General features: G+C 42.4%; 2 protein-coding genes across 6 annotated transcripts in view; one reads left to right on the top strand and one right to left on the bottom strand.

Moving 5' to 3' along the window:
* The first annotated feature begins 3,781 nt into the window (after window positions 1-3,781).
* Window positions 3,782-8,165, top strand: LOC106814766 (collagen triple helix repeat-containing protein 1-like). Of its 5 annotated transcripts, none has more exons than XM_014819114.1 (6): window positions 3,782-3,802; window positions 5,475-5,521; window positions 5,966-6,134; window positions 6,362-6,510; window positions 6,773-6,983; window positions 7,241-8,165. In XM_014819114.1, the coding sequence occupies exons 1-6, from the start codon at window positions 3,796-3,798 to the stop codon at window positions 7,393-7,395; spliced, it is 738 nt and encodes a 245-aa protein (XP_014674600.1). In that variant the 5' UTR covers window positions 3,782-3,795; the 3' UTR covers window positions 7,396-8,165. The 5 variants fall into 5 exon arrangements, with proteins under 5 accessions (XP_014674600.1, XP_014674596.1, XP_014674601.1 ...); XM_014819115.1 differs by lacking the exon at window positions 3,782-3,802 and having other exon boundaries at window positions 5,414-5,521; window positions 5,966-6,008; window positions 6,081-6,134; XM_014819112.1 differs by lacking the exon at window positions 3,782-3,802 and having other exon boundaries at window positions 5,414-5,521; window positions 5,966-6,008; window positions 6,081-6,152.
* Window positions 7,790-13,899, bottom strand: part of LOC106814765 (alanine aminotransferase 2-like) — a 15,147-nt gene continuing 9,037 nt past the window's right edge. The window contains exons 8-13 of the mRNA XM_014819109.1: window positions 12,274-12,407; window positions 11,789-11,897; window positions 9,888-9,953; window positions 9,592-9,747; window positions 9,057-9,169; window positions 7,790-8,865 (exon numbers count right to left, since the gene is read on the bottom strand). Of these exons, the coding sequence (XP_014674595.1) occupies window positions 8,775-8,865; window positions 9,057-9,169; window positions 9,592-9,747; window positions 9,888-9,953; window positions 11,789-11,897; window positions 12,274-12,407 (669 nt within the window). The 3' untranslated portion in view covers window positions 7,790-8,774. The remainder of the gene's footprint in view (window positions 8,866-9,056; window positions 9,170-9,591; window positions 9,748-9,887; window positions 9,954-11,788; window positions 11,898-12,273; window positions 12,408-13,899) is intronic.

The following is a 13,899-nucleotide window of genomic DNA, read 5'->3' as shown; positions in this document are numbered from 1 at the left end:
TCGCAAGTGCTTCCAAAAACGCGATAAAGTTGCGGCGGGGGGGGGAACATTTGAATTCTTGGTGATTGGCTGCTTTTTTTATTTACAAGTGAAGGATGCAGAGAGTATTTCGAAAATACCCATTTCCGAAAATTTGAGTCGGGTTCCAAACAATAGTTGCGCCAGTATTTCCCTCATTCGCGCTAAAATATCTTACGCAGAACTCGACATCTTCATAATATACTGTGTATTTTGTGACAGTTGAAGCATCTGTTATGGCCTGTCTACTGGTAGAGTGAACGTACAGCTGTACGTGGGAGACTGCAGAAATCCAGCACAACTCCACGGCGACAGCTACACCTCATGGGATAGCGTCTCACGCATGATCATCGAGGAAATACCGCTTGAATAAAACCGTTGACGCTTTTAAGCGCATGCATATCTATCGATCTATCTTGATATATATATAATTATATATATCTCTTTTTGGGCTGTGACTTATGAGATCAAAAACGAATATAGATTTCTGTACTTGTGTCTAAGTAAAAGTAAATCGTAAAGCAATCGAAGTTTTTCAATCTGATGAGGTCACATAAAAAACGGAATGTCGCATAAAGTAGAGAAATCTGCACATTTGTACATCTAAGATCAATTGCCATGTTTGTCGAGTCTATTACCCGCACTTAACGTATTCAAGTGTCCACACAGGCATAATCATTATAGGATTAGCTGGTCGGGCTGTTACCACAGTTAGGTTAGTTATTACAATCATAAGCTGCTATATAGTTACAAAACACGTCAACTTCAGTAGTTAATGAAACTTAAAACAACGATAGAATTCTTTATTTGCAATTTCTATAATGTCTAGTAACAAACCATTATCATATATATGGACAGTAAATACAATAGACAACGATTCTCAATAGGTTTATTATAATCGATGTATTCATATAGTAGCCAGCTTCAAATTAAAATTTTACTATTCATTCATTTGGTGTGGCATTGACTTCAGCAGTTTTCATGAGAAATGGGTACTTGTGTTTTAATGGAGATGCATCGCTTCGTACCATGACAATAGTTACCATCAACTACCTTGTAGTAACTACAACAAACATACCTTATAGTCACACATGTATCTACTCGGCAAATGACACCAGTCCAGCCGTAATTCTGAGGTCCTTGAATGTATCAATAAATGTTCTATTGGCACTCTTTCCAATGATCGTCAAAAGCTCCACAATCACGAAAATTATAGTAAAAAACAATTGGTACGTGCATAAATTCAGCGCAAGGCACCATGTATTGACTAATACATTGTATTGCCACTACATATCATTCACCATACATCATCTAGGCTTCAATTTTTATCTACAAAACAACAACCCGGTTTAGCAAATAATTTAACACTATGCAATCAAATAGAACCTCTTCATCAATACAATAGAATTGTGATGATGAAACTGCTTAGGAGGACTAGATGCCTCGGTAAACTTGAATATCGCAATAGATCTTAGACATTCCTAGAGTGCGTTTTCTAAACCTAACGACGCAATTAGACGGTCTTCGGACGGCCACGAACAAACGAACGAACGAACGAACAACGAACGAGCAAACGAAGAAACGAACGAACGAACGAACAAACGAACACGCTCGAGGGAGCGCACACACACGTCGGAGGGAGAGCTACCCACGAGCAGGACTACGCCCGAGAAGGTATACCTTATACAAACGGAGCTATAGCCTACCCCGGAGAGGGAGACAGTCCGAGACACACTGCCAACCCACGAACTCGCGCCGAGCCGCGGCGCACACGACGGGGAGAGACAGACGAGAAGCGCGCGGGGCTACAATATTAACCCGTAGAATAGCTAAGAGTTAAGTTAAACGTGTAATAACCTAACAAGGTAACGTAAACGTGACATGAGTAATATATTATATATATACATATATATATATATATATATATATATATATATAGGCTATATTTGAGATACGTGCTGTAAATGTTATTCGTATACGATGAATAAAACCATCCGTTGTATAAAGACTATCTAATGCTTGCGTTCATTTCACTCTGGGTTTTTCTTGCTACTGCACACCGTCTACTGCATCACCCGTACGTCTTCTGCGGTTTTCTTTGCTACTGCATCACCGCTCCTACCTTCACGGTAGGAGCGGAAAATGATCCCGACACAAATAAATTACACGTGCTAACCACAGCACGTGTGAAAGTTTAGTGTGTCCACCCCTAGGGCCACTACAATTAGGGTCCCTATATGCAGAGAGTTGCGACACCCAGGATTTGACGCCATATTGTTTTCAAATGGATCCACACCGCTGCCGCTCAAGTACTGCGCTGTATGGATACGCTGTACAATGGTCCGTAATAATTAATTAGACTAATCGTGCTTCAATAAACTCAAAATTCACAGAGATTATAGCTAAGACATGTGTCTATGTTAATCTAGATTTCTATAAATGTTACTCAAATCGTTCGCGCCATGTGATAGTTTAATTATACACTTTTTTACCGCTCATGGCCGTGCGTATATTAGCCTGTGCGATACCGCGCGTAGATACTTGCTATAATTAATTAAACCACTCGCGCTTCAATAAACTCAAGAATCACAGAGATCAAAGATAACACATGTGTTTGTATGTATCTAGATTTCTATAAATGCTACTCAAATCGTTCGCGCCATATGATAGTTTAATTATACACTTTCTTACCGCCCTTAACCGTGCTTATATTAGCCTGTGCGATACCGCGCGTAGATACTTGCTATAATTACTTAAACCACTCGCGCTTCAATAAACTCAAAAATCACAGAGATCATAGATAACACATGTGTTTATATGTATCTAGATTTCTAGAAATTTAACTCAAATTGTTCGCGCCGTAATAATATATTATGATAGTTTAATTGTACACTTTCTTACAGTCCATAGCCGTGTGTATATTAGTCTGTGCGATAACGCGCGTAAATACTTGCTATAATTAATCAAGCCACTCGCGCTTTATTATACAACATATTTATTGCACCCATTGCACCCATAAGCACAGCAGCCAGTCATTTTAGAAGAATATGACAATTCTGTAATTCACAAAATAAATGCGCTCCACTCTCCACTCGCTCGCAGCTGTAACATGTGTTTTTCACGTGTTGCATGAATTAGTCAGTGGAGCTAGACTAGGGGTTGTTGTAGTAATAGTCTATCTAGAGTCCCTATATACAAATTATCCCATTTGTAATGATAGGGACCCTAAGTCTATCTAGACACAGCGTCGCGCATTTGTTGCGGCTGCATTGATGTTACAGGTTCTGGTTGTGCGAGGAGAAAGCACACGCGCGTGCACGCGCCGTGTGCGTTGTTTTGCGTCGCTTTGTGCGATGTGTCTACACTTACATCCTATTATATTATATCCCTTAATTACCTGTATATCCTTTGTATATAGGGACCCTATATCTACACTGTGCCTCGTCTACCGCGACGAACCTTAACTCGAGTTAGCGATTATGGAGCGTTTACACGACAACACCCTATAGCGATTATTACCGATTTATTATGCATGCGTGCGTGCGTGTGTATGTAACGTGCGTGCATTGCCGTGTGCGTGTGCATGTGCACGTAGACGTGCGTGCGTGTGTGCGTGTGTGCGTGCGTGCGTGTGCACGTACACGTGTGCGCATGAGTGTGTGCGTGCGTGTGCAAGTACACGTGTGTTATTTATGATCTCTGTGATTCTTGAGTTTATTAAAGCGCGAGTGTTAATTAATTAAAGCAAGTATCTACGGCTAATATACGCGCACGGCTATGGACGGTAAGAAAGTGTATAATTAAACTATCATATAGCGCGAACGATTGAGTAAATTTCAGAAATCTAGATACACATAGACACAGTCTTAGCTATAATCTGTGAAGATTAATATGATTTTTGAGTTATATTGAAGCACGATAGTCTAATTAATTACTACGGACCATTGTACAGCGTATCCATGCACACAGCGCTGTACTTGAGCGGCAGCGGTTGGATCCATTTGGAAACAACATGGCGTCCAGCGATCACGCTGACCGATTTTTTCCGACTCGTCATGCTCGCAACTCTCTGTATATAGAGACCCTAACTACAATATGAATAACACGCGTCACCGTGTGAAATAACAGTTTTACACTGTTATTTGTTGACAGTTTCACAGTGTTTACCTTCGCAGCTGTCTATAGTTGTAACGGTAGGTAAAACGTTATAAATCTAAACAAATATTTTGTACCTATCCATCGTGTGTAGAATTTATAACATCCTATAAATTTCCTGTATCCAAAGTCCACATTGGTATAACTCCATCATCGCTATACATAAACTCATATACAAGCGTTCTGCGTATCGTACAAGTGTTATGGGTGTACCAGTGTTATAGAAGATTCATGAGACACGTCGGGGGATGCCGACTGTGGGTAGGCACGTGACCGTATAGGTCGTAAGGTTACAAGTCTTGCGTTGTGTATTGTTCTTAACCCGTTGTTTTGTTTCGTGTTTGCGTTTCGGAATCGGATCGGTGTCGGATTCGGAAGAAAGAAGAGAGTGGCAGTTAATGTAAGCGGCAGTATGAAAGTCGAAAAACTCTCAGCTCTTTTCTTCTATTCTCCTAAAAATTCCCGACTGCTCGCTGCAGCTATGGATCGTGCGCGCCCTACGCACTCGGCGCACGGACATAGCTGCCAGCGCTGCATACTGTCGCTACGACTATTCCGCGCGTCGCCGTGCGCCTTCCGCGAACTGCGCGCACATCTGCGCTCAGCGCTTCGGATCAACAGCTTTTGGCAACGCTTCTCTAGTATCCCGTCTCATCTGGATAACACGTATTTGTTGTAACAGATTAGATGATTTTATTCTACTCAGAGAATCACTAAATACAGACTAGGTAATGTTTTACAGCACACATAAGTTCTTCTTCACTACGTGTGACTACAACGTCTGACTACGTGACTATCTCGCTGACTCGCTTATACTACGACTGACTAAGACCATAGATACTAACCCAAGGGGTTAATATCTATGCTAAGACTAACTGGCTACGTGTTGCAGCACGAACTGGGTTTTTTCCATCGCGCGTATATGGTCATGGTGGGGGGGGGGCGTATCTCCTGACCATAGTGCTGTGGCTATGGGCGAGGGAAGCTGAGCCAGCTGTGAATAAATTCTATATCGAACTTGATATCAAACCAGGGTCACATGGCCAAAGAGCTGGCTGGTGATTGGGCCACGCCCTAACTACGCAATTAGAAAACCAAAGGCGGTCACGATGTAGCTATTCTTAACCGCGTTCAAGTTTAGCAAGATGTCATCGCGCTGCGAATATCCCGTGCTTTTCGCGTAGCACTGCTACACTCACAGATGTCGATTATCCTTCTAATGCGCTTCTCGTGTTTCTAGCGTAAAATGATGCAGACCATACTTGTATGTTTTAATTTACTGTTGCTGTGTGCGTGTTTAGGTGCAAATGCTGTTCCTGATATTCCGACCCAGCCTCTCCAGTGTGTGGTGAGTAGGACCATTCTAATTCTATGCGTGCATATATTTTACACCGCCATGGAGAGTACAAATTAATAACACGATCGCGAATGTATATATTTTATGTCATGAATGATTTCACCTTCCCTTAAAACAAACTGTACTAGCGCTCTATCAAATATACCCTGTAAATATCGTCGACTCTACTTGCATTCTATTAATCTATTATATTACACTTTTATTCCGTTTTAAAGCGCATAATTGACTTACTTCAGCCTTCTGCTCCAACTGCTGCACCCTTCCTGGCATAACATCCGACATAACATTGCGATTATTCAACCTTGAATGTATCACAGCGCAAACGCCTCAGCCATTTAATTGCCAATAAACAAACGACCATTGGCATACTTTATGGAAAATCGAATCCCGTAAACGATAATAGGGTATCAATGACGATATAGCGCAATTTGGCAGGAGAGGCCGGCACCAGGGCGGGACGGTAGAGATGGCCTTCCAGGCGCTGCCGGGACGGATGGAAGAGATGGCCTTCCAGGCGCTGCCGGGACGGGTGGAAGAGATGGCCTTCCAGGCGCTGCCGGGACGGATGGAAGAGACGGCTTGCCGGGACGAGATGGGGAGAAGGGTGAGAAAGGCGACCAGGGTTTGTAAAGAGCAATTACAGAGATGAGTCTTGTCACCGTGGGTCCGTGAAAACTCCCTGTAGTGTAGAAAATCTCTAGGCGGCTACCGCTGTTCGCATGCACACTCGGTTGAGGTTCGCTATATATTTTTTCAGATTGTGCGTTTTTGAGCAATGATTTCGAAATCATTTAGACTGGAAGTAACGGTAACGAAAGTCTTACATTACAGGCCTTCCGGGTAACATGGGAGCCACAGGTGAGAAAGGTAATGCGGGAGTGAGGGCCGCTCCAGCTGAATGCCCAGCGTGTGCGGCTAGGAAGATTCACCAGTGCACGTGGGATAATGCTGGCGACGAAAAAGATAGCGGATTGGTTCATGCAAGTATCATATCTATATCACCACTCAACACATCTTGGTTACTTACACCGAAATGCAGTTAATCACGTTCATTATAGCTAGGCATGTGAGAATCACAAGTATTCTTTAGGGAAATTGCACTTAGTGCAAGATTGGTTGTGATGCACCATATCAGATGTTTTGTTTCATTTTTAAATACCTTCATCGCAGTTTACTCTGCACCCCCCGCAAGTATAACTTAAATATTCGCGTACAAGTCCTGCTTACATTCACATTTCCTAGCAATGCAGCATTACAAAGCTGAGGGATGACACCGGGCTGCACGTCAGATGGATAGGCAGCATTCGTAACATCAGGACCGGAGCCAAGCTGTGCAGTCGCTGGCACATCGCCTTCAACGGCAACGAGTGTGGCAACCCGGCCCGCATTGACGCCCAACTCTACAGCAGTCTGGAGGGACTAAACATACACAGGCCTTCGATACGTACGTATCGTACGTTGTGTTCGCCAAGTGCTTCCCAAAAAACGCGATAAGTATGCGGCGGGGGGGGGGAACATTTGAATTCTTGGTGATTGGGCTGCTTTTTTTATTTTGACAATGAAGGATGCAGAGAGTATTTCGAAAATACCCATTTCCGAAAATTTGATTCGGGGTTCCAAACAATAGTTGCGCCAGTATTTCCCTCATCCGCGCTAAAATATCTTACGCAGAACTCGACATCTTCATAATATACTGTGTATTGTTGACAGTTGAAGGCATCTGTTATGGCCTGTCTACTGGTATAGTGAACGTACAGCTGTACGTGGGAGACTGCAGGAATCCAGCACAGCACCCCCACGGCGACAGCTACACTTCCTGGGATAGCGTCTCACGCATGATCATCGAGGAAATACCGCTTGCGTAAATCCGTTGACGCTTTTAAGCTCATGCATTTCTATCTATCTATCTTGATATATATATATATATATATCCTTTTGGCCTGTGACCTATGCGATCAAAAACGAATATAGATTACTGTACTTGTGTCCAAGTAAAAGTAAATCGTAAAGTAATCGAAGTTTTTCAATCTGATGAGGTCACATATAAAACGGTATGTCGCATAAAGTAGAGACATCTGTACATTTGTACATCTAAGATCAATTGCCATGTTTGTCGAGTCTATTACCCGCACTTAACGTATTCAAGTGTCCACACAGGCATAATCATTATAGGATTAGCTGGTCGGGCTGTTACCACAGTTAGGTTAGTTATGACAATCATAAGCTACTAGTTACAAACACGTCAACTTCAATAGTCGATGAAACTTAAAACAATGATAGACTTCTTTATTTGCAATCTCTATAATCTCTAGTAACAAACCATTATCATAAATATGGACAGTAAATGCAATAGACAACGATTCTCAATAGGTTTATTATAATCGATGTATTCATATAGTAGCCAGCTTGGTGTTGGCATTGACTTCAGCCGTTTTCATGAGAAATGGGTACTTGTGTTTTAATGGAGATGCATCGCTTCGTACCATGACAATAGTTACCATCAACTACCTTGTAGTAACTACAACAAACATACCTTATAGTCACACATGTATCTACCAGGTAAATGACACCAGTCCAGCCCTAATATTATTCTGAGGTCCTTGAATGTATCAATAAATGTTCTATTTTCATGTTCTATAAATGTGTCAATAGATGTTATGCACTCTTTCCAATGATCGTCAAAAGCTCCACAATCAAGAAAATTATAGTAAAAAACAATTGGTACGTGCATAAATTCAGCGCAAGGAACCATGTATTGACTAATACATTGTATTGCCACTACATATCACTTCACCATACATCATCTAGGCTTCAATTTTTATCTACAAAACAACAACCGGTTTAGCAAACAATTTAACACTATGCAATCAAATAGAACCTCTTCATCAATACAATAGAATTGTGATGATGAAACTGCTTGGGACGACTAGGTGCCTCTGTAAACTTGAATATCGCAATAGACCTTAGACATTCCTAGAGTGTTTTCTAAACTTGTCAGACACCGGGGCAAGCCCATGCAACTATCGTGAGTGGCACATAAGCCTTACTGCTGTAAGAAGCGTAACACTACCAACTTGTCACGAGGTGCATATTTCATGCTAAGCACAGTGCTACGCAGCTATCACGAATAATGGTATAAATTCACAAAGCCTAAAGCTATGACGGCCCACAGACGTACGAAGAGCATCTAAGATGCAGCTGCACGGGCATCGTTGCAAGTTGTGGAGCTTCTGAGTGCAAGTGTTTACTTGTATCTTTCCATGAACTCCAAATGGAAATCTTTAAGCCTCCGCAAAAATTCTTCCAACTTCGCTGGTGGTGGCAGAATCGTCATCCTAAAGAAAAATTACACAAGATAAATAAGTTACTAACAGACCATTGTGTAAGGGGGATGCAACATAAATATGTAAAATCGCATGCACATAACACTGTAAATCAATCAACCACTCATTTCACGTGCTAGAATAATTAGTAAACTACAGTCCTCTAACTCAGTTACTGTACACGCAGACGCCCCTGTAGTTACCTGAAGTGGTACGTGCCTTCCTTCTGTCCAAATCCGCTTCCGGGAACGACGCACAGCCCCTTCTGTTCTAACAGTTCCCAGGCGTACATAAAGTCCGCAGCCTTTCCTTCAGCCTGTAACACAAGCAGTCGAGCTTTTCTTATTTGTTAAAACACAGCAACAATCGAAACTAGACAGAGGGCACTCAAAGAGAGTGCATACCTCCGCGAACGTGTAACATGTATACATGTGTTACGTGTATAACAGCTGGCTCGCTGCTGGCTGCTGCTGACTGAACGCCCTAAGGCGAGCTGCTGCTGACTGGACGCCCTAAGGCGAGATGGTGCTGAATTGATCGATCGGTTGAGCGTGTGTATAACAGCTGGCTCGCTGCTGGCTACACACACACACGAACACACACGCGAGCGATTGCATGACCTCCGTTTGCAACGCGGAGGAAATGAGCTGTAAAAACCACCAATTTCAACACGAAGTAACGGGTATGGAATCGAATGCCGTTCTATTGTCTACAGAAAAACACCCAATATGTCTCTACCTTTGCCTTTGCGATTGCTTTCTCTGGTAGGAAGAGGCGTGGGAAGGCATACATGGCTCCCTGCACGATGTTGCACTTGATTCCGGGCAGGCTGTTCAGTTTTTCGACTGTCATCTTTGCTTTTTCCTTCAGTGTCCCAAGCACGGCATTTTTCTCCTGCAAACCCACCACAAGTATCCAAAAATAACCACACATACGACCAAAAATCTTTAGCCAGGAAACACCACGTACTAGGAAAATATGTTTTCGTAAAGACAAAATAGGGATGCATGTAAAATGTGGGGAGAAAAACAAACCTTTAACCAGCTTTCATAAGATGCATCACCTGGCTGGGGATGACCTACCACGCAATCCATGGCCACCTAAAATAATAATAAAAATTTAAACAAGAGCCGCAGAGCATCTGGGCTCATCTGAGGTCTGTTTCTACGGTTATAAACGTAACATTTAAGTCGTGCGTAGTGACACCTTTGTTAGGCACAGATATGCAGATACGCAGTTGCGTACACATCATTTCAGCAAACATTTTTTTATTGCAGAGAGAGAGAGCGAGAGAGAGGAAGAGAGAGAGAGAGGGGGGGGGCAAGAGAGAAAAAGAGAGAGAGAGAGAGAGAGCGGGCGAGAGGATAGATAGGGAGAGAGTCAGTCAGACTAAATTGTTTATAAACAAATAACACCCACGCGGCGCGCTACTGTATCAGTTACGTCATCGTATTAAAATGTATCATTTCGATTCACCGCGCACGGCGTCCACAACTTTTGACGAGATGGACCGGTCAGACGCGTAAGGCAGACCGGCACTGTATATACGTAACAGATTCTCAATGTCGGGGAGAGGGCATCAAACATTCTCGAATGACAGTCAACCATCGGGCTCATGCAGTGTCCACAACCAGCGCATGCTCCACCATATTCCCGAGCATTGCCCACATACTGTAACGTCGACGGAGAAAGCCACATCAAGAAGTACAAAACTGCGGCACAATGTTCTTGGTAGCGGTTTGATGATCCATTTCTGGCAATTACATTATTCAAGATGGTTAAAGGAAGGTCTACAACAGTAAAGTCTTCTGCCTCTTGACAGAACATAACATTTCGGCCTTATCCTGCCAGGACATTGCTTCTCACTCTATTCGATAGAATGCATCGCCATTACTATGACTAGGTGCAAGCAATAGATGAATCCGAATTATGGTTTAGCCCATGCTGTGTATACAGCCCACCCACTCAGGCACCTGCGAAGGTAGGCCTATTTATAGTTGGCAAGTAATCAAAAAACAGACGCTTTGTAGAGTGCTATTGACCATTGTATTCCCCGGAGCAGTACTAGATCTCATATAAGAGAATGAAAGTTCATATCATGATTTAAGGACGCGTAAACTTCTGTTAAGTAAGTTTTGCACGCAGAATTTCACTACGCTGACAATTAAAAGCTTTCCACGACCTCACACAAGTACATCAAACACAGTTCAGTCTCTTGTTAAACGTCAACACAATCCATGTTTAACCTCCTCTTGAGGGTCAAACGGTTATCAGACACTTACTCTTCGCACGTCAGTGGAAAGCACATTTCATGGTCCTTTCAATAAAGTGATAAAAATGATAGGTCAGTGCTGAAACAAAAAAGTTTTTCACTCTGTCCGTTAGGCCATGTCCTCAGAATCTGACCTTTCCCAACTGCCCTTTGACCTGTGACCTCCAATTTCGCACTGGTGATGGGTTTACTGCCCATCACACTATACACCGAATATTAAGAGCATAGGTCAAGCCATTCAGATTTGTGCCGCAATTCCGTATTTCCTCTTATACCTTAAGTTAAGGGGAAAATATTCCCCCTCTGTTTACACATCTTGACCTTTGACCCTTGACCCCCAAATTGATCATCGCGAGTCTTTTTCACGATCCCCCCCCTCCCACTTCCCGAATATCGTGACCGTACGTCGAGCGTTTAAGATTTGTGCCCAACTGTTGACGCATGGACGGCCGGACGAACGGACGCACAGACGGACAATCATGTGATTCTACAAGCTGCATCCGACTACGTCAGATGAGCTAAAAAATAATTAAATAACCACCTAAAGTTGTTAGCACTCAAAAGTAGGTGAATGTGAAAGTGTGATATTTAGCAACAACAAGCTTGATATAGGAAAGGAAGCCCAGTAGATTGGTATTTTACTCATAATGTTGCAAATAATACCTGTCCAGAAACGGATGGGCACAGTTTTGCCGTTAGCGACTTTCGCAGCATGGCGACAACTTCTGGATGGAAGTTCACATACTCACAGTAGCCCCCTCTGTAGCCGCACCTGTAGCAGAAATTTATTTAATAAATAAACTCCACCGACATTTTATTATATTCAACTTATTCAACTTATAACTTTTTTTTTTAGGTTGATAGGTTGTAAATGATAAGATTTGCTGAACCAAGTAGACAAGAAATATTGCACATAGCTACAATCTCATCCAACATTTCAAATAGGTGAATTTCCGTGTTATATACATGGAATATTACAATCTTGAGTTATTTTGAGGTTTAAAAGCTCGACACTAGTCATTTAAGGTGATGATGTACAGTTTCAAAATTGCACTGTGCCATCTTAGATTGCAGAGATTTTATGCTTGGGCATTAGACATATATAGTGATCATGCAACTGTTGCTTATAACTGCAGAACATGACTTACTCTCCCATGTATCCCTTTGATACAGAGTGGAAGGAAGCTAGCTCCTGCTTGGCGTATTCACCACCCATCTCACTGATAACCTTCTTGAATGAGTGGAACTCCCTGTCTGGTGCATATATATTGTCCTGATACACCTACAAACACACAAAGTTGCATGCATCAGAAATTGGTGCATACCGTCAGGAGTGCAGAAAAACACATTTGTTTTTGTTTTATTATTTTTTTCATTTACAATTTGCAATTATTCACTTCTGATAACATAATTCTAATTTCACAGCCAACACAAAATTGGTTAAACAAATTAGAAATTAGATATAATTTCATATGGGCATGCACAGCAACGATTTCAAAGTTGCCTTCTGTCAATACCACAAAGCTATTATTAGCGAGTACACACAGTATATAATTCAGTATGCACTGGTTCATGTTGATATGGCAGGGCATGAAATTCAGATTTGTTTGCACCAGCCCTGGTAAAAGCAGTTATTTACCAGCCCTCACAAATTTTGTTTTTTGGTTCATGTTGATATGGCAGGGCATGAAATTCAGATTTGTTTGCACCAGCCCTGGTAAAAGCAGTTATTTACCAGCCCTCACAAATTATTTTTTTTTCCAAAAATAAAGACAAGACTGTTTCACTGACTCTTGCTTGTCTGCAAAATGTTGTAGTGTGCGGCATCGCATAGTAGCTGTTGAATAAACTATAATGCAGATCGCGAATGATGTCCGAAGTGTTTTTGTCAATGTCATGTTTCACGCTTGCATTCTCGATTTCAAATTTGTAAAATGTTGATAAATTATGGTGTGATATCCCTCAGGTAAAACAGTAATGTAGGCTATTGCTCATTAATGCTATAAATTAATAATGAAAGTGTCAATGACACTGTAGCTCACCACAAAAAAGGACACAAATGAGTGAGTGAGAAGAAGTCAGTTTTAATTAAGCAACCATCGACCTATCACCGCAATTGCACCGACGGCACTAGCCGGCCTACCGGCGCACCGCACGGCCGCCGGGGGGCCCGCCGGCCGACCGCACCGCGCCGCTACCGGTGCACCACGGCGAGACTACCGGACTGCACACGGACAGGTGGCAAGATAGTAGTCACCGTTTCTTCAGCTCTGACTGTTTTATACTAATGCCCGTTCTTTGTCTCACGTCCTGCTCTCCCATTGGTCCCCGCCACCCGCGTGACCACTGGGCAAGCACGTGACTAACCCCTTCCGTTGTTCTTGGTTCACTGGCGGGAGATAGACACGCCCAAGCCCTGCGGCCCGCCTGAGACAAAGCCCTTTGTCTCCACTTTCATGTCACTAACCCTTTCTGACTAACTCTTATTATTATTAATTTCCTTATTACACAACCATCGACGTAAATTATAGAAACGAAGAGTATATATGGGAGAACTCCCATTATATACTCTTGATAATTAGATGTGTAATTTTGTATGTGAAAATAAATGTTTGAGATGTGAAAGTCTGACATATGTGGGCGAGTGATGGCGTTACACCTAAATGATCGCCATTTAACGTTTTTATAATATTCAGATTTAGGCACTGCCTGAAAGCGGAGCTCCCGATTAAGATATCCAGGGAGCAAAAGGACATCCATAAATAAATGATATG

This window comes from Priapulus caudatus, unplaced genomic scaffold (genome assembly GCF_000485595.1).
Source record: "Priapulus caudatus unplaced genomic scaffold, Priapulus_caudatus-5.0.1 Scaffold975, whole genome shotgun sequence".
NCBI lineage: Eukaryota > Metazoa > Priapulida > Priapulimorpha > Priapulimorphida > Priapulidae > Priapulus > Priapulus caudatus.
The sequence above is the reverse complement of the archived record's forward strand: the minus strand, read 5'-3'. Positions and strand labels throughout refer to the sequence as shown.

Bases quoted from the DNA above. Each gene is read 5' to 3' on its own strand.
- LOC106814766 (XM_014819110.1), top strand. From the start codon at position 5,420: ATGATGCAGACCATACTTGTATGTTTTAATTTACTGTTGCTGTGTGCG. The intron at 5,522-5,965 runs GTGAGTAGGACC...GCAATTTGGCAG, and splicing joins CCCAGCCTCTCCAGTGTGTG to GAGAGGCCGGCACCAGGGCG. The intron at 6,135-6,361 runs GTGAGAAAGGCG...CTTACATTACAG, and splicing joins GGGACGAGATGGGGAGAAGG to GCCTTCCGGGTAACATGGGA.